General features: G+C 49.4%; 1 protein-coding gene across 1 annotated transcript; it reads right to left on the bottom strand.

Moving 5' to 3' along the window:
- Positions 1–7,058: 7,058 nt before the first annotated feature.
- On the bottom strand, positions 7,059–9,872 carry LOC102538267 (glutathione S-transferase P). Its single transcript, XM_015244844.3, has 7 exons — positions 9,740–9,872; positions 9,514–9,549; positions 9,105–9,205; positions 8,909–8,996; positions 8,422–8,525; positions 7,503–7,610; positions 7,059–7,327 (listed from the first exon to the last, which is right to left on the bottom strand). Coding segments are annotated over exons 1-7 (627 nt in total). The 5' UTR covers positions 9,741–9,872; the 3' UTR covers positions 7,059–7,138.
- Between the last annotated feature and the right edge of the window lie 10,232 nt (positions 9,873–20,104).

Genomic DNA, 20,104 nt, shown 5'->3' with positions numbered 1-20,104 from the left:
CTGGATATCTGGAGTGTCTCCATGTTGGTCCTTTTCCCGTCCCCATGTAGTCCCTTGGAGTTCTGCCTATACCTCCTTTGTCCCTTACCACAAAAGCTCTCATCTTTGCCCAATGAGCCCTTGACGATTATTTGGATGACAGATACCAGGAAGAGCTTACGCACCCCTCGACTAATCCCAGGCTGTTAGAAATGTGAGATTCGAGGCTGAGATTTTAGAAATGCCAGGCCCTACCTTATAAATCAGCAAGAAGAACAATCTGTTGAGTGTTTATTAGAAACAGGTTGAGCTGTTCATCTTCTATTACATGTTCTTCCTCCTGAGACCACTTTGCACCTTACAAAGCCAATTTCTTCCCAATATACAAAACTCAGAGCCACAAAGGACATGTGGAGGGGGCTTCATTGTTGCAGTGGATCATGACACCACAGCCAGTATTTATGGCTTCCTTCCTCCTTCACGAATCCCACATCCCCTTTGCCTCCAGCCAGCACCACAGCTGCTCAGGGGACTTTACCAGGTGGGGTGACTTCATATCATGAAGACATCATGTCTCTCCAAATTCATCTACAAGTTCATTGCAAATTCCAATCAAAATCCCATCAAGGCTTTTCAAGGAACTGAGAATACCAACACTAACATGAATATAGAAGGAAAAAGGGCCAAGAATGGCCAAACCAATTTTGAAGAAGAACAAAGGGGCTGAGGAGATCTGCCCTGCCAGGCAGCAAGACGACTTACAAAGCTAGACAAATTGGGACAAGCGGACTAGTCTTCTGATACGTGGTGATCCTTCATCATAATTGGCTTGTTCTGTAACTTTGGTTTTGATTTCTTCTTTGACATAAGTCATTTTAAGAGAGGTTTATAAATATATTTAGTATAAATATAAATTAATAAGTGTTATAACTATATACATTAGGATCTTTTTGTTTCCTGATTTTGTTATTTTTCATTTTATTGCCTTATAAGGAGAGACTGTGGACTATAATCTTTCTCTCTCTCCCTCTGGAATGTTCTAAAACTTTCTCTGAGTCATGATATATGGTTATTATAGCAAATGTCCCAAGAGCCATTGAAAGGACAGTGCCTTCTCTGTTTTCCTGTTGCAGAGTTTGAGATTTTTTATTTGCCTAAGTCCCTGTCTCCCTATCACCTTTCACTTTATGAACATCAGGGTATGTTATTTGGTGCAAAGAAGCGCATAACTGTAATCACTTCAGAGGTCCCCTGCTTACTTGAGAGATGGAGTATATGTTTGCTTTTTTACGGTCTTTGTGGCTTTGAGGGATTCTGAAAGATTAGTGGGAACACCAGCTCCAACATTATAAACCACTGGTCCTCCCTCCCCCGTCAGGTGTTGCAAATATTTCCTTTGAATTTATCATCTATCTGATAATCTGATAAATAGTAACCATTGTTGTACAAGAGAAATCCTCAGTTTTGATGTAGTCAAGTTCATTCATTTGGGGGCCTTGTTTAAGGAATTCATCCCCAGCCCAAGGTCATAAAGAAACTTTTTCTTTCTGTTATTATTTTATAGGTGAAACTTATGGCAGAGTTTCTCAATCTTAACACTATTGACATTTGGGGCTGTGCATTCCTTTGTTGTGGGTGGCTGTTCTGTGCATTTTAAGACGTTTGTCGGCATCCCTAATGGCACCCCACAAGTTGTGACAAAAATAACTCCAGATGTGGCCAAACAGAATCAGGGGAGGGGGCCAAATCACCTCCAGTTGAGAACCAGTGATCTGTTTGGAGTTCATTGTTGTAAATGGTGTGAGGTAAGGATCTAACAGCTTTTCTCAGTGTGGTGAATCAGTTTTACTAATACAAAATAAGTTCTCAAACTTATTTGTGATGCCACTGCTACTGCACATCTAGTTCCTGTACATTCACAGATCTTATGTTGTATATGGTGGAGACTGACCAGATAGCACAAACTCATTTCCTCTCCCTGGGCACAGAGCCCCCCTCATATCTGAATGGGGCAGAAGTAAAGAATGTCACTTCCAGGGCTGGGCAGCTGGGAGCAGGTATGTCTCCATCACTTCTCCCAGCCTCCTTTCCTCCCTCTTCCCTCCTCCCTCTCTCTCCTCCTCTCTGGTCTCTTCCTGTGGGCTCTCTGTGTGGCAGCCTCAGGGTGGCTGAACCTGCTGCACAGTGAGTGAAGTGAGTGTCTCCAGAGAAACTGCAAAGCTGCATGACCTTCTCAAATGTGGCCAGGGAAGCCCCACAGTTGTCACTTCCTCTGCATTCTCGTCACTGAGGCAGCAGCAAGGTCCTGCCCAGCGTCCACAAGAGGGCATAGAGATGCCAGAGTGTCAGAAAATTTGTGGACATGTTTCATCATCACCACAAGATATCTGATGTGATTCCAAATTCTTTATCCCTTGTGTGTGGTGTTTGTTTTTCTCTCTCTGGAAGGTTGCAGAGTCTTCATTTGCCTTCTGGGGGCTTTGGAATTTCATGATCTGCTTTTGTAACAGGCTTTGGTCCTTTTTCTTTCAGTGTGCTGGGCACTCATTGTGCCTTTCAAACCCAAAGCTCATCTTCTTCAATCTGGAGAAAATGTATTGTATTCTTCATTTGATAATCTGCTCCCTATTGTTTTGTTTCCACCCTCTTCTCTCTCCCTCTCTCTGGACCTCCTCAAATGACACTCTATTTTTACCTTTCCTTGCTTTTATCTTTTTGATCTCTTTCTCTCTCTCTTTTTATTTGTCAATTTCTGATCTAGAGCAATTGAAGACGACTTTGCAGAGCTAGATTTTTGATTTAGGTCTTTGGGAATGGGAATAGGATTTCACCCCAAGGAAAAAAATTGTCGGAGGAGTAGAGAAAGGCATTCCAGGCAGAGAAAACAACATTTCTGTTCTATTTTCAAATGTACTTTTCAACTTTATCTTCTGAGAGTTTTCACTTCTGTCATATTTTTTTTCTCCGAGCATTCTTTTTAATAGCCTCCTTTTCTTATGTTCCAGGTATAATATCTTTTCTTATCTCCTTGAAGATAATGATTAAAGCTTACTGAAGTTTCCTTATGCAGCCTGCACAGTCTCTATCTTCTCCGTTTACTCTTGTCTCTTTTATGTTAGCGATTTCTCTCAAGTATCTGGCAGTTGTTTGTTGTCCACTGATATTTGTCGTGTTAGGAGTGAGCAGGAAATTTGATGGAAGCTCTGGGTGACAGAAGAGATTGTAAACTGCGTGGCAGGTTTACTGGACATAGATCCTGTCATCTGGGTCCCCCGACGTCAATTTCCAGGCTCCCACCTGGGTACGGGCCTCTCTGCGCATGCTCCGGAAGCTGGGCGGGAGGGCGGCGCGGGTGGGGTATGCGGCCCCGCGCCGGCGCTTTCGGGTGGCCCCGCCCCGCCCACTAAGGGAGCTGCGCGGGGCCAGCGCGCTGGGCCTGGGTTCCTGATAGAGAATGATACCAGCCAGTTTGTTCTGCAGCAACGGGTTACCTGGAAAATCACCACGTAGGCACTGGGTTGGCTGCAGAAAAAGGAACCAGCTTATTTGGAGCCTTTTTCTGCAGCAGGGTGGTCTGGGCAAGCATTCTTCCTGGCCACCCTAAGGCCTCCTCTTGACTCTTTATACCAACAACCCCAACACCAGCCCCCTGATCTTGCCTTTCCCGAGTTCCTGAGCACTGGCCTCTGCCCAGGACTCTGGACGCCGATCTTGGCCTTCTCTCTCTCCTGGCAGTGGGCAGTAAGAGGTGCCACTCAAAGTTCTGCTGCCCACCCCCCAAGCCTCCTGCCCGAGCCAGCAGCCACACTGTTTAGAGCTCCCAGGAAGCCCAGCTCCTGGAGTTAACCCCCAGAACCCCCAGAGCCTCCAGGCCGAGGTGTGGCAGGTGCAGGCACGTTGGCCTTGTGAGTCATTGGCTTCTGCAGTTTCCCAAGCCCTTCAGTAACCACGTGCCCTGGAAGCAGTGCCCTTTGACACACCATCTGTCTTGGTGTTCTGATGAGCAACTCAAGACTGGTCCTCTGGTGTCCCACGATGGAGTGTTCCGTCTCCTCCAGGGCCCAGAAATGAGCCAGGGACTGTTCCCGAAAGGAGGATGCATGGCTCCTGCTTTCTCCCTACAGGATTTCTCAAAGTTCAAATGCCAGTGGAAAAGGCTTCCAGATGATGTGGCTGGGGTCACCTCTGTCCAGAGAGGAGACTGAACACAACGGACAACGGCAGACTATATATGGAAATAGAATCTGACCCACGACCTGCAGCCATCTGCCTGGAAACTTCTTATCTACAATAACCTGACAGGGATCCAGTGCATTATAGGTCAGGCTTGCAAGGAGTCAGACTGCTATCTCTAACAGTAATAATCGCCCCAAATGTCCAGGACTTCATTAACAAGTGACAGCCTCCTTAATTTCTATCCCCTTTTCCAATTTAGGACCAACCAGAGGAAGCCAAATGTGCCCCCCTGAGACAGGATGCCCCACTGCTGGTCAGCCTGCCCACAGCAGGTGCACAGCCTCCCGGCAGGGCATACTTTAAAGTCTCCCCTTTTCCTCTCATAAAACTTTCCCTGCATGTGCCTTTGAGCTCTGCCAAATCAAGTGATAGTGGCCAACTCGCTTGCTGGAGCCACACAGCTCTGCTTGCTGTCTTTAGCTGGCCTGCTTATTTTCAGAGGGGAACCAGAACCAGCTCTGAGGGAAGTAGAGTCTCCAAAAGGGAGCTGAGGGAGGTGCTGAGATGGGAAGATGGTGGAGGGCAGACAGTGTCTCCTTGGGTCTGTGGGCGGGCCTCTCGGATGCAGTGAACAAAGTGTGCGAGTGCAGTGCACTCCCAGGCAGAAGCAGGCCTGGCCCAGCTCTGAAACCATCCTTTGCTCTCCCCAGTGTCCAAAGTCACCCAGCCAGGGTCTCCAGGTCCAGGAGCTACCCCAGTAAGATGGGTCCCCATTGTCTGTTCCACTTTCTCTAGCTCTGCAGCCAAATGTCCATGCCAAGGAGAAGGCTGGGCTCTTTGGTCTCTCTTGGATCACCTCCCTTAGCTTGGTGACTTCTTCCAACCCCAAATGAGGACATTTCCTCAGTTCCCCATCACAGATTTCAGGGTCTGGTCTGGAGAGCCAGAGGAACATAGTCTTGGGGCGGGGAGAATACCCAAGTCACAGCCCTCTCCCCTCCCCTGATCAGCTTCAGCAGCAGGACAAAGCTGGGAGGTGACTGGATCCCTTTAGCCTGTGCTAAGAAAGGACAGATCAGAAGGGTTGTCAGGTTATGCTGGAGTAACAAACAACTTGAAAATACCAGCAGTGGAAAACCACAAGGTCACAGCTCAACCACACCACTTGTCCATCACAAATTATTGAGGGGGCTCTGCCCCATGTCGTCCTCACACAGCATCAGGCCATCACTGGTCGTGGTGGCAGCGGAGGATGGTGCTGGGGTTTCTTGCACTGGCAATTACTTACTGTCTTGGAAGTGATTCACCCACTCTGCCCATGGCCCAGTGACCAGAACATGTTACATGGTCCCTCCTGACTGCAAAGGGGACAGGGAATTTCATTTCCCCATATGTCATGGATGAGCAATAGAAAAAGTCTCTTGCAGAGGGCTGCACTCTGTTGGCTCAGCCCCGTGTGCTCCAAAAGCCTGATCCAGGCCTCCTGGCTTTTTCACAAGCAGCAAAATCCATTGTGTGTGTTCATGTAATGTGCTTTGCCGGTTTCCTGTTGATGGACAACTAAGCGGTTTTCAACCTATTGTGATCACAAGCAGTAATATGATGAATAACACTGCTGGGCCTCTGTTCACGTATCAGCAAGTTAAAATTTCTGTAATTGTTTCCTCATCCATAAATAGGGATAAGTGCACCTACTCAAGAGTGGTGACAATCATGGAAGGTAACATGCTAAAGCATTTAGCATAATGCCTGGCACTGAAGTTACTCGATAAGCCTGAGCAATTATTTTCATTATTTGCTAGGGCATTATTAGTTATAGGTAATTCAGAGCTATATGCCTCTTTAGTTTTGATCCACACTTCCTAAACCCAAAGTTCCCCCCTGGCAATGTTTGGTCCAGCCTCCTGCGTGATACCCAGGGAGCACCTGCCACTGCTCTCAGCTGCTCTGTGCTCCCAGGACTTTCTGAGAGTGTTCAGGCATTCTGCCCTGATGCTGGAGCCAGGATTCCTTTGACACCACGAATGGTCCCCTAAGTGGGGCCTAGATGTGGGATGGGTGCAGGTAGTCCCCTGCCAACCCACCACTGCTGCAGCACGGTGGCTTAGGCACCACCCAAATCCCTCCCTCGGGCCCTCAAGTGACATTTTCTGTTAGTCTCAACCTACTGTGAGTTTCTTCATAAACAGAAGTTGACCTCCTGAGGGGTCCCCACTTTGGGCAGGAGGCTCTGATGCTGGGCAAGGCTCCTAAGAGATGTTCACTCCTCCATGTTGCACCCCTTGCCTCCAGCTATCCCTGGAGCCCTGAGAGCCCCAACCTGCTTGCACCCCAATGCCTCACCACTGTGGACACCCCACTGCCAGCTGGATTGTTCTCTTTGCCCAGCTAACAAGGATGGTGAGCGGAGGCAGCAGGTGGGCCACCTGGATCCCCCAGTGTTGCTCCCATCCCCAGGATGCATGAGGACGCAAGGAGAGCCCCACCTGAGCACAAATGACTGACCCTCCAACCAAGTCTGGGCTGCTTGGAGCAGCTCAGCTCCTCTCATGCCCCTCCTCAGCCAGGGGCCCCTCAGCTCTGGCTGTCCCGGATGGAGGCCCTCTGGCAGGTGGCCTGCTGGGACAAGAAAGCATGTTTACATAAGCAAGCCTGTTCTCTCAAGAGTGTGGGGACTGCCAGGGTAGGGAGCATGGTTAATTCCTCTTCCTGTTTCTTTCTTTTTTTCTCTTTGCTTCTGGAGTTCAGTAAACACAGGCTGGGTTGCGGGCTCCAGGAAGAAACTCTGATTGTGTTTTAGGATTCAAGTATCCTCGCCAGCTGCCCTGTCCCTCCCCCGAGCCTGAGTGCTGAGGGTCCGGAATCCCCTTTCTCCAGAAAACTCAATGTACTCACAGCACAGCTTCTCTCCTGAAAATTTTATTGGTCCTGGGGAGAGGGAAGCAGGCAGCTCGCTGCCTCCTGCAGAGAGTGCCACAAGCCCTCACTGCTTCCCGTTGCCGTTGATAGGGCGCTTCACGTGCTCAGGGGAGGCCAAGAAGGCCTTGAGCTTGGGCCGGGCACTGAGGCGAGCCACGTAGGCTGAGAGCAGGGGGAAGGAGTCCAGGCAGCCAGGGGCCAGGACCTGGTGATTCAGCAGCAAGTCCAGCAGGTTGTAGTCTGCGAAGGAGATCTGCAGGGCAGGGGGCTAGGGACTCAGTGGGTGTGAGGGGTAGGGGCAAGGAGACTGATCTGGTCCCTAGGTCTGCCCAGCTTTGCCGAACCAATGGCTCACATGCTCTCTCTGCACCTGTTTCCCATCTGTAAGAGGGTGGCGTGGAAGAGGCAGAACAGGGCCAGAAGCTCACCTGGTTGCCCACGATGAAGGCCTGGCCTCCCTGGTTCTGGGACAGCAGGGTCTCAAAAGGCTTCAGATGCTCGGGCAGTGCCTTCACATAGCCCTCCTTGCCTGCCTCCTGCCAGAAAGATGCCACTGTGGATCATCCTCCTGAGCATACCGCTACCTGCCCCTGCCCTGAGATGCTCCCTTCTGTCTGCCCCATCTCAGTGAATCACCACCCACCCGGCCCCAGACTCCTCTACTCAGTCCCCACCCCCAGGCTATCGCCACATCCTGTCCATTTCAGTCGCTGATTTTTCTCTAGTTCATCCCTGCCTTTCCTTCTCTGCCATGATCTCTCCAGATTATTGCAAAAGCCTTGGAGGATCCCTCCAGATCTCGTATTCAGACACTGACCTGCTAAGGCTCCCCAAGAAAGCATCCAAGCTGCCTGGTTCAAGGCCTTCAGGATCTGGGCCTGCCGCCCCTCTGGCTCCATCTGACACTCTCCCTTGCTCTCACACAGAGGCATACAGGCCCTGCCTCTGCTAAATTGGTCCCAGATCCCTAAATGTGCTCCTTCCCTGCATACTTTATGTCCTTGAAAGTGTCAGCACTTTTTTCCAGAAGCTGGCTATACTCTTCCTCCTGCAACCTGCTCCAGGAAGCCCTCCTGACCTCCCCCAGCTAAGGATCAAGGACCACCTCAAGGCATCTCCTGTCCTTGCACTATCCACTGACTGCTACTTGACTGAGTCCATCCCCAGGCAGTGAGGCTGAGAGTTGCATCCTGTCCACAATGGCTCCCACAACTCCACCTTCAGAGCCAGAAGCAGCCCAAGGGAGGGAATCAGCCAGAGCCACGTGAGGGGTGTGGTGTAGGGTGAAAAGGAAGTCAGCTCCTTTCTTTCTTTGTCCTAAGTGCCCATCCCGGGGCACGTGCTTACATAGTTGGTGTAGATGAGGGTGACATATTTGCAACGGAGGTCCTCCACGCCATCATTCACCACGTCCAAAAGGGCTGCCTCCTGCTGGTCCTTCCCATACAGTCCTGGGGACGGGGGGAGTGCGAGAGCAGACAGCATGACCAGGAGCCTGATCAGCAACTGCAACCTGATCCACCAACAGGCCATGTGGCTGCCTGTGAGCCACAGGGAGGAGGGAAGAGAATGTGGATGGAAGACAGTGCTGATCTGAGTCCATGCTCAGAGTACAGTGGGAGGTGGCCTGGGATAGGGCAAGGATGCTGGCAAACCTGAGCTCGACCTTAGGCAAGTTATTTAGTGTTCATGTGCCTGTACTCCACAGGGTTGCTGGGAGGCTTGATTTAAATGGAAGAAGCTCAGACCGCACACTGAGCAGATGCTCAGGAACACTGGCTGATGCTCACCCACCCCTGCCCTGGACTGGGCCACCTGCAGCATCAGGACTCACCGAGTGAGCGGCCCAGGTGACGCAGAATGGCATTGGACTGGTACAGGGTGAGATCTCCATCCTGGAACTTGGGGAGCTGCCCGTACAGCTGGAGGGGTTGCACAGCTCTGTCAGAGGTGCTGAGCTTGGCTGCCCCCCGACCCTAGTTTTGCCCTCAAGGCCCAGCCCCTGACCCTGAGAGGGCATGAGTACTCACGCAGGAGGGTTTGAGTGCAGGCCAGGTCTCCATGGTCACCACCTCCTCCTTCCAGCTCTGGTCCTGGTCAGCCAGCAGCATGCGCATGGCCTCGCAGCGCCCTGGGGGAGGGGAGGACTGGGAAGTAGGGACGGCCACAGACCCCAGCTTCGCAGCACCCTGGAGAGGGGCCAAGAGGGCGGGGGCTCCTCCGGCGGTCTCAGGGCACACTGCGCAGGGGCAGGCCTAGACCGCGAGGTTGGATACTCCAGCCTAAGGAGCTCCTAGGCACAGGCCCGAGGTAGTAGCCACGTGATGGAGGCAAAAGGGGGGTTGGGGACTCCTTCGGGTGGGTGAGGGGCGTGCGCTGCAGCCCCCAACCTCTGCCTCCCCTCCCCTTCCCCCCCATCACCCCGTCACAGGCCCCTACCTCGAACAGGGAAGTAGACAATGGTGTAGGGCGGCACTGAAGGATGCAGAGAGAAGTCTGTTAGAATCTGGGTGAGGCGTAATATGGAGGAGAGGGCACCCACCCGTCCTCCCTGGGGCCTCATTCCCTGCTCTGGGCGCTCTGCCCCCTCCGAGGGACCCAACTGCCCCAAAGACCCTGGGAGCCCTCTGGGAATCCCTGGGATCCCCAAGAGGCGCGGACTCACTGGTGGCGGCAGGGACGGTGGTCACGGCGGCAGCGGCAGCAGAGCTCAAGCGCTCCGACTGGCGGCCTTGAGACTTATATGGGTGGGCGCGCCCCGGCCCGGCCCGCCCCCCGTGCTGAGTCACTGCGCTGGCCCGCCCGCCGCTCGCCGCCGGCCCCCGGCCCCCGCCCCCGCCCGCCCGCCAGCCAACGCCCCGCAGCGCGGCGCCTCCCAGCCCGCTGCACCGGACCCTTCGCCCGCGCAGGATTTGCCACCCTCCAGCGGGCGCTGGAGGACTCAGGGCAAGGGCTAGGGGACGGGTTCCAGAATCTTCCAGAGGACTTAGAGTCCGTCCAGTCCAGCCCCTTCCCCTGCTGGGGTCGCAGACCTCAGAGACACCAGCCCTTGCGTGTAGACACTTGTTCCCACAGACAAAAGACAGATGCTAGACAAAGACAGACACACCCCCGTGCACTGACCTGCACACACAGCTCACACCCCAAGTTGGATTTTCATACCCATCTACCTTTTGAAGGCCACCTTCATACCCCCCGCTGCTACCTCCCTGTCATTTCTCTCTGAATTACCTCACTTCTTCACCAAAGACCTGTGCCTTCAGAGGGTACCTGTCTGCGTCCCTAAGTGCAAGCAGGCACCATTTGTTATAAATAGGTTACTGTAAAAATCATGACAGGAGAATAAGGTCTTTTTTAAAAATTCTTCATTGTCTCTATTTTTTGTCTACCACATCGTTTTCTTCTTCTTCTTCTTCCTTAACAGAGGCACTGGGGATTGAACGAACCCAGGACCTTGGTTTTTAAATTTATCTGGACAGTGGGACACTGGACCTTTCCTTTTCAAAAGTATCACTACAAGCTTAGGTGGTTCTGGCACAGTAGCACTGAACTGAATGAGAGCAATTTTAAAGGATTCCAGGACAAGCTCCAACGCTGTTTAATCCCAGCTGTCCACTTGGGAACCCCCTTCCAGGGGGTCAGGCCTTCCTCTGGGTTCCCCTGATGGTAGTGATGGAGAAAGTGGCAGTGAGGGGTGTTCAGGCAGTGTGTCATAAAGACCCTTCCCCCAGAGCTGGATTGTGGGCCGAGGCTGCAGGGGAGGCAGGTTCCAGGTTGGGGCTGATCTGGGCTGGACCCTGGGCAAGTTCTCCAAAAACATCTAGGTGGAAGCTTCTTGACTTGGTGACTGTGTGGGCAAGAGCGCCTCAGTGGAGACTGAGATGGGGACCCACGAGGAGAGGCAGCCATTGGGAGGACATCATGTTCCCTGTCGGGCTTAGTGAGTCCAGGCATCTGCGGGATTCAGAAGGAGAGAGGGCCCAGAGGCAGAAAGAAAACCCAGACAGGAGCCCAGCCAAAGAATGATGTCGAGTCAGGAGAACCAGATTCCTGCCCGAGGACCGGTGGGCTTCTGGTTTCTTCACCTTTGACCCTGCCTCCACCCCAACAGTGATTCCTCAGGGGCCATGCGAAACTTGCAAAACGCCATCAACATGTAAGCAGGTAATGAAACAATTATTTGCTTACTGCACACTCCGGGACTGGCCCAGGCAGGGGTGGCACAGGCAAGGATAGGCACTGTGCTGAGGCACAGTTCTGGGCCTAAGAGAGGGCTGGGCCAAGCCATAAGCACAGTGCCTGGGCCTTAGAACACGCTCCAGTTTCCCGCCCAGGGGCCAGGACTGAGGGTCACTGCCCCTCCCCACTCACAACCTTCTCTCAGGTCTTGCCAGCACCCTCCTTAACCCTTAGCACACAAAACTCTTTGCTTCTTTTTCTTCCGGGAGAGCTTCATTTGCTCATCTGACCTGAGCTAAAAGCAACCTGAAATTTGCCTTCCCCAGTTCTCAACTCCTGGTATTCAATGAGCTACAACAAAGCAAAGAAATAATAAAGCAAAGTAACAATTGCAATTTTATTTCAAAAAAGCCCAAATAGTTCCCTTTCTGCTACATTCTCTCCCCAAATTCCACAGCCCTGACAAAGACAACGCACCCCCATCTCCAAAGACACACACACACATTGACACCCACACTCACACAACCCTTTCACATGCTGTCATGCACACTCAAGACATACCTGCACACACACACGACGATGGGGACTGGAGTCTCACCAGCAACACAGGGGCCTCCTGCTCTGGGCTCTCCAGGGCCTGACAGGGACAGCCAGACCTCAGGGGCCTAGGTCTTGGCAACTGAAACAGGTGGGGGTGGGAAGGAGGCCCTGGCTGGTGTTCCCCTCCCCCACCCATCCTGCCCCAGCCCCAGGTCTCCGTCCCTTTCCCATCTTCCTGAGAAGACATTAGCCTAACTCACCCTGCCTGCTTGCCCTGGGGTGTGCGGGAGCATTTGCTGTGGACCGGGCTTTCTGAAGTCTCTTCGAAGTGTCTCTAAAGCCATAAAACCCCCACTTCAGGACCCTCCATATGCCTGCATTTCTTCAAGGTAAAAACATCTTCCCTCAATATGTGTTTTACCCTAACAAAACTAACCACCCCCCAAAAATGGCTAATCTCACAATACCCTGGGTGGACAGGCATCACTGCACACCCTGCCCTTATCAGAACTGTAAATCCCATTGCTCAGAGGAGCTCCTGGCAAGTCTCACCTCACTTAGAACCAGGTACCTGTGCACAAGCTCATCACGCAGCCTCCTACCCATTGTGTGCACAGCCCCTTCCTCAATAAAAGACCCTGCATGTTCGCCCTGGGCGCTCACACAGGCACCTCTCGTCTGTGTGGCCTGCTGTTGCCTGTAGCAGCGTATCTATTAAACTTCCCTTTGTTCTTAAACTTCTCTTTGTCTTTGGTAAATTCTTTTACCTCCCACGCATTGTGTCTCCTAACATTTGTCTACCCCCACCCTCTATCCCCATGCCCTGTGGATCATAAGAGATTTCAAGGGTTCATTTCAACTTGTCCCATCCCTTTCTCCTCCTATTGCAGGGTCACCGGCTGGTCCTGGCTGTTCCTGCTTGCTGGACCGCAGGGGTGTGTGTGTGTGCCCGCGCACGCGCGCACGGACATACTCCTCAGTTCCTAGTCCATTGTCATTACTAGCCTGTGCTGCCCACTCCCACCCCCTGCCATCCAGGACCTCCTGCATGCCAAGCACATGCTCTACCACTGAGCTGTACCCCGCCCCACTGTCTGCACTAATTAATTTAGTTAGTTTGTGTTTCTTTTATCCCTACATTCCATTCTCACTTCCTGTGGGAATTTGCTTGGATGCTTGCCCAGAAGTGGAGTTGCTGCCTCCCAGATATGTGAACACTTGCTTTGCACAGGAGAGCCAGGTTGCGCTCGCAAACTGCCGCACCAGCCCACCCCACACCCTAGCTGTCCTTCAGATTCAGTCCGGCCCCCAGAGTCCCCAACACGCGTGTGGCGTTGGCAGCTTTGGAACTTTCATTCGCCAGTCTAATAGGTGTAAAGGGACTTTTTGTTGTTCTAAGTCGAGTCTAATTACTACAGAGGTCCATCATCTCTTCATGTGCTCCTTGAATTTTGTTTTCCTCTTCTGGGAATTGCCCCTTTGTATCCTGACCATTTTCTGTTTAATTTGCCACCTACTTTCTGTTGATTTGCAGGAGTTCTTCGCTTATTCTAGATATTAACGTCTTGGCTTTAGACATTACAAATCCCTTCTCCTATTCTGTCCCCTCTCTCTACACTCTGTCCACGGTATCTTGAACAGAACTCCTTAACTTTAGTGCAATTAAATTCATCAAGGGTTTCTTTTGGGGATAGAGGTGCTTATGTTTTGTGCTTTTGAAATTTTGTTTAAAAGTCTTTTATTACTGCCCTGGATTACCATAACATTCTCCTATATGTCTTCTATTAACTTTGTCAAGTTACTTGCACACCATTCATCCATCTGAGACAGGAAGGAAGGGGCCAGGGCACAGCCATTCAAGGAATGACATAGCAGTTAACACCAAAATGGTGGAAGATTAAATTCCCAGTAGGCCTTGTGGCTCAAGGTGGTGAGAGGTTTGACTCCTAGTAGAACTTGTGCTTCATTATACGCCCATTGTAATATACTATTTTGGTGAATAACATGCCCACAGGTGGCATGACAGTTCTAAGGCTAGCTATAAAAGGTCAAAGAGTCAGCAATGGCCAACTTCCTGGGAATCCCAGCTTCTTCCCCAGGGTAGTTAGAATGGCCCTCCCACTTGTTAGCATATGAAGCTACCGAACCCATAAAAACTGGCAACAGGGCACTTCTTGACGACCTCTCGCTCCCTCATCTTCGGAGATGGCCCGCACTCTATGGAGTGTGTATCTACTTTTACTTTAACCTGAGCACCCAACCCCCACACCTCCTGGCCGTTCTCTTGCCTACACTCTATGCACTATGTAGCTCTCTAAATAAATCCACCTTTACTCAACTGTGGCTCATTCTTGAATTCTTTCCTACGCGAAGCCAAGAACCCACACTTGGCGGAGAACATCCCAGGGACTCAGCCAAGACCTGGGACACGGCCCTCCTCGTGCCCCACACCCGTTTTTCCTGCATCACATCTAGAGAACACCTTGCAGTGTGCTGTTAGGTAGGAATGCTCTTCCCTGCACCATCTACTGGACAACCTGACTTACCACATTCTCCTGTAGATACTGGGTCTCTGTCAGTTTTATTCCGTTGTCTGTGTGTTCCTGTGCTAGCAGCACATTTTTTTTATTACTATGGTCTTATAAATCTGGCAGGGAGAAGCACATCCTCCCTCCCCCTCACTTCTCCCTTTCCCTCTTCCTCCTCCTTTGAAGTTTTCTTAGCTATTTGTGGATCTTTATTCATCTAGAAAAGTGCTATCATGAATTTATCAAATTTCTCTCAAAAATCCAACTGCAGTTTTGATTAGGACTGCATCACATTTAGAGATGAATTCGGAGAGAACTCACATTTTTATAACTTTGTCATCCTACCCTGCATATGGTCTATTTCTTTATTTATTCAGATTCTCTTTTCTATCCTTTATTAAAGTTTTCCACCAAGAGGTCATACGTATTCTTATATATTCTAGATCCTTTGTATCTAGCTGCTGTGAGTAGGATTTTGTTTTTTATTTGAGTGTTAGAGATATAGAGAAATTCAAGAAATGCTATTGATTTTGTAGGTTTATATCTAGCAATGTTGCTGAAATCTTATTGATTCTCATAGTCTATTGATTCCAAAGGCCCCTGTAACTAAATGACTACATCATCTGCAAATAATGGGAATTTTATCTCCTTCTTTCCAGCTCTTACACCTTTTATTCCTTTTACTTTATTACATTGTTCAGCACCTCCAAAATCATATTAAATGTTAATATCTTGTTTCTGATCTTAAGGGGACATGTGAGCATAAATGAAGACGGGGATGCCTGAACCCAAACCCCCACCTCTCTCACAGCTCAGGCTGACCTCCCCCCAGTCAGGGTGTTGGGGCTGGGGCTTAAGGGCCATTATATAAAATATATGCTGTAGATTTTTAGCATGAAACCTGCATCAAGTTCATGAGTTCCCTTCTATTCCTCGTTCAGTAAGAATTTGTATTATACATAAATAACAGATCTTAATAAATTCTTCTTCTGCATGGCTTGAAGCTATCACATGGTGTTCTCCTTTATTTTCATTACTGTGGAGAATTATACTGAAAAGTTTTGTAATGAATTCCTAGACTACTTGATCATGAATGTATTGTTTTTAATTACAATATTGTGTATTTCATTTAGGACTTTAACATCTATGTTCACAAGTGAAATGAATATGTAATTTTCTTGTTTTGTCTTTATCTGATTTTAGAAATCAAAATGTCACTATCTTCATAAGACTATTCTGGGAAACTTTCCCCTTTTTTCTATTATCTGGAAGAACCTGTAAAAAGTAGAAATCATTCACATCTTCTCTTCATCCTTGATTAGTTCTGTTTAAAAAAAAAAACCTGCTGTCTTATGCAGAACCAGCTTCTGGTTTTATTACTGCTCTCTATTGTCCTTTGGTTCTTGTTTGTTATTTTTCTCTAATCATTATTTTCCACCATTTAAAATTTTTTTTCTGTTATCTTCCCAACTTTGTGAGTTCAATGATTTGCTCATTTATTTTTAGCCTTTTTTTATTTCCTGATAAAAATAACTAACGTTATTAATTTTTTCTCAATATGCTCTTAGCTGTGTTCTATCTGCCACTTTCAACATGTAATATTTCTATTCATTTAATGAAGCATATTCATTCCTGTCATGACTTCCTTGTTAACTCAAGGATTATTTAATGATGTATTATTTATTTTTTCCCCTTTCAATCAAATTTATTTTGAGTTTTGATAAAAAGAACTTTATAAGGTATAATTGATTTACAGTGTTGCATTAGTTTCAGGTGTATAGCAAACTGATTCAGTTTTTTATATATATGTATATGTATATATTCTTTTTCATATTCTTTTCCATTGTAGTTGATTTCAAGATATTGAATGTAGTTCCCTGTGCTATTCAGTAGGACCATGTTGTTTACCCATTTTTTATATAGTAGTTTGTAACTGTTAATCCCATACTCCTAATTTATCCTTGCCCCTTCCCCTTTGCTAATCATAATTTTGTTTTCTATGTCTGTGAATTTCTTTCTGTTTTGTAAATAAATTAATTTGTATCATTTTTTAGCTTCTACATATAAGTGATAGCACGTGATATTTGTCTTTCTCTTTCTGACTTCACTTAGTATAATCGCTAGGCCCATCCGTGTTGCTGCAGATGGCATTATTTCATTCTTTTTTATGGCTGAGTAGTATTCCATTGTGTGTGTGTGTGTGTGTGTGTGTATACACAATGTGTGTATACACACACACACACACGCACGCACGCATATACACATACATATACCACGTCTTTATCCATTCATCTGTTGATGGACATTTAGGTTACTACTGTGTCTTGGCTGTTGTAAATAGTGTTGCTATGAACACTGGGGTGTGTGTATATTTTTAAATTAGAGTTTTCATCTTTTCTGGGTATATGCCCAGAAGTGGGGATGTTGGATCATATGGTAACTCTATTTTTAGTTTTTTAAGGAAACTCCATACTGTTTTCCATAGTGGCTGCACCAATTTACATTCCCACCAACAGTGAAACAGCGTTCCCTCTTCACCACACTTTCCCAGCATTCATTATTTGTAGACTTTTTAATGATGGCCATATGTCTGCTTTTGTGCTGGTTTGGTCAATGTGGAGTTTCCAGCCTTACATAGAATATCCAGTCTAGTGTGCCTACTTCTTTGAGCCTTATACCTGCGCCTACTGTGACAATCCTGGCATTTCTAACTCTCTTAGTGTGGACATTGCTACTTAGAGCCATCCTAACAGCTTAATTGCCCCATTTCCTGGGGTTCTTGCCAGCATAAGTCCTATAACCCTGGGGTGTGTTCCCAGATCAATAAACTCTCCTTGGTCCAACTGTGTTCTGCCCTTCTGTGATCACAGTCCAGCCCCTGGCATGTTCTCCTGGTATGTGCTGGCTGGGTACCCAGCTCCTCTGAGTGTGGTCTCTTTCCTCCTGTATCAGCCCAGCCTGTCCCCACCAGGGCTATGGTGATTTAGCCTAGTTATTTGCACAGAGGTCAGGAGAGGCTGTGGGACTCCACATGGGCTTGTTTGCACCTTTTTTTTCTTTTTTTTTGGTGGGAGTGGGGTAATTAGGTTTATTTATTTTTTTATTCTTAGAGGAAGTACTGGGGGTTGAACCCAGGACCTCATGCATGCTAAACACGTGCTCTACCACTTGAGCTCTTCCCCTCCCCCCCTTGCTTGCATTTTCTTGAAGCAGGTGGGGCAGGGGTGAGCATTAGCCCTTAATAGAGAAGGATGGATCACTTCTGGATGGAAGCTTCAGGGAAATCTGGGGATTCAAGGGTTTGGGGGTGTCAGCTCGATGTTGCCCTCCTGTGTGGCAGAGTCTCCTGACCTGGGCACACAGATCTGCCTCAATGGGAAACTTCAGCTTCTTTAGAGCTCAGCCCCTCTCAGGATGAAGTCCTGGTCCTGGTCCTCACACTTCACCCTCCAGCTGCAGAAAGTGGAAGCCCAGGTATCTTCCATCACACCCCTTCACTGTTCACACCAGTTAGTCGTTCTCTGCCTTTCATGGTCTTTTTTTTCAAAGCATCAACCAACCTTAGCAATGGACATGTGATTCCACTGTCCTTGTAGGTACAATTGCCGTCATGTTTCTCACATGCCTGATCTGTCTCACCGGCTGGTGCATCCCTCTGAGTTCCACTGGTGTCCCCTTCATTGCCTCCCCTTCCCCACAATTAAAGTGTAGCCATCCTTCTGCTGCCTGGGCCAGGAGCTCTCTCCGCCACCAGTCTGATCAGTCTTCATTGCCAGCTGGGCAATGGGTGGTCCTGCTTTAAACTCCCCAGGAGTGTCTGCTTTCTTGGGCCCCTTTGGTACCAGCTGTTACAGCCTAGGCTCCCCGGGATGCAGTCTCTATGACAGAGCTTGGCACGGGGAGGTTCATTAGGGAGAGTTCTTGGGGTCAACACCCATGGGAGACAAAGGAAGGAAACAGGATTGGGGGGAGGAATAAATCGGGCTGCAGTAGGGTGTCCATGGAAGCCTCAGCCAGCCCCTTGGGAAGCATGGAAGCTGGATGGTCCTGGAGGATTACCCTGAGTTGGGACAAAGGTTAGTCTTTATACTCTTTTTTTCAACCAGCCACTGGGTGATGTGAGCTGCGTGGGGAAGAGGCATGAACTCAGGCAGGCAAATGTTTCCAAATAAATTCCAAAGAGGGCTGAAGGCCCCCGTGCACCCAGGGCTGGGGAGTAAGTCCTTCAGTTCAGAAGGGAGTGCTTCTCGGCAGAGGAGCACAGCATCTCCCCAGTGAGGAAAACTGAAAATCAGAACAAGAAAGAATTCTTGGGAATTCAAAATGATGGCCCAAGCAAAAATCTAACTGAAGGGTTGCACTAGAAAGAAACATTTCGTAGTGTTATAAAACGAGGTAAAAATAAGAAAAAGAGAAGAGCAATGGAAAACGAAATGATTTTTGACACCCAGCTAACAGAGAGGACAGAGGGAGCAGCAGAACCACACATGCGGTAGGGGAGGGTTTTGTGAGCTAAGGGACATGCATCTCCAGACTGAAAGACCCCAAGGATCCAGGAAGATGAAGAGAAAAACGACCGACAGCTACAGCCACGGCTGAGAAGTTTTAGAACACCCAGAGTGAAAAGAAGATCCAAAAGCTTTCCCTCGAGAGAGAAAAAAAAATAAAGGCTTCTCAAAAAAGAGTGAAACTAGACGGGCCTGGGGACCTGCACGAGTGGAGGTGAGAAGCCACACAGCCATGACCTTCCAGGTCGGGGGAGAGAGTTCCAGCCGCAAATGTGCCCTCAGACAGATGACATCAAGTGGAAAGACAGAATTTTTAGAAATGAAGGTCTTGGAAAAATCACCTTCCATGCCTTTCTTAGGAATCCACGTGAAGTTTTGCTCCAGCCAAACGAGGGAGTGAAGCAAGAAAGTAGAAGACCTGGGACCCGGGAGTGCCTCCCTGTTCCCCTAAACCTGGCAGCACCCAGCACTGTGGGCTGACACCTCCGTGGGCAGCCCCCAAATCGCCCTGTGCCCCTGCCGCAGTGGTTCAGCAGCCTGCAGTGGGGAAAGGAGCCCAGTGGCCTCACTGAGTGTTGGGTGTCTAGCGGACCCCAGATGTGGCTTCACTGAAAACTGATGATAATGGTCTGTTTCAGGGCTGGGGGCTCCACTTCACGTGGGGGTGCCAGCTCCCAAGAGCAGGCTGATACTGGTAAAAGCCCTTGGCTGCTGTCCCCTCTTTGGGCTGATCCAGTGCCCCCCATGCCCACCAACCTGCCACGTGAGGCAGGTCACCACGAAGGGCAGATGGCTTCACCTCAGTGCTTCCCCAGATGGTTGAGAGGGGCTGGGGCCGGATTCCTGGTGCCCCAAGGCCCTGCTCACATCATTTGCAGCATCCCAGCTTAACTTGATAACCTGGGTGAGCTCATTTTACCTGTTTAGCGCTCAGAATAATCTTCCTAAACCTGCCAGAACAACTGGAAACCTCAGAAGGGAGTTCATCTCTCACCTTGCTGGAGCAGGGCCAGTTGGTGACAGCGAGGCTCTTCCAGGGTCTATGTCCAGACAGGACACTGTGTCAACCCTGCTCCAGGGCAGATGAGGGTGCAGACACCGCTGACCTCACACATTCCCTCAGAATGTAGCGAAAATAGCCTTGCCATCAGAGAGACCACGTCTCACCTCTGGACAGCAGTCCACGGCTGGGCCCCGTGCCCCACCCCCACCTGCTTTGCTAAAAGCCTGGAAAAACACAGTTAGGGGCTGGAGCTGAAAAGCCCTTCATGAACT

Source organism: Vicugna pacos, chromosome 10 (assembly GCF_048564905.1).
Source record: "Vicugna pacos chromosome 10, VicPac4, whole genome shotgun sequence".
Taxonomy (NCBI): domain Eukaryota; kingdom Metazoa; phylum Chordata; class Mammalia; order Artiodactyla; family Camelidae; genus Vicugna; species Vicugna pacos.
This window is presented reverse-complemented; position numbering and strand designations above follow the sequence as displayed.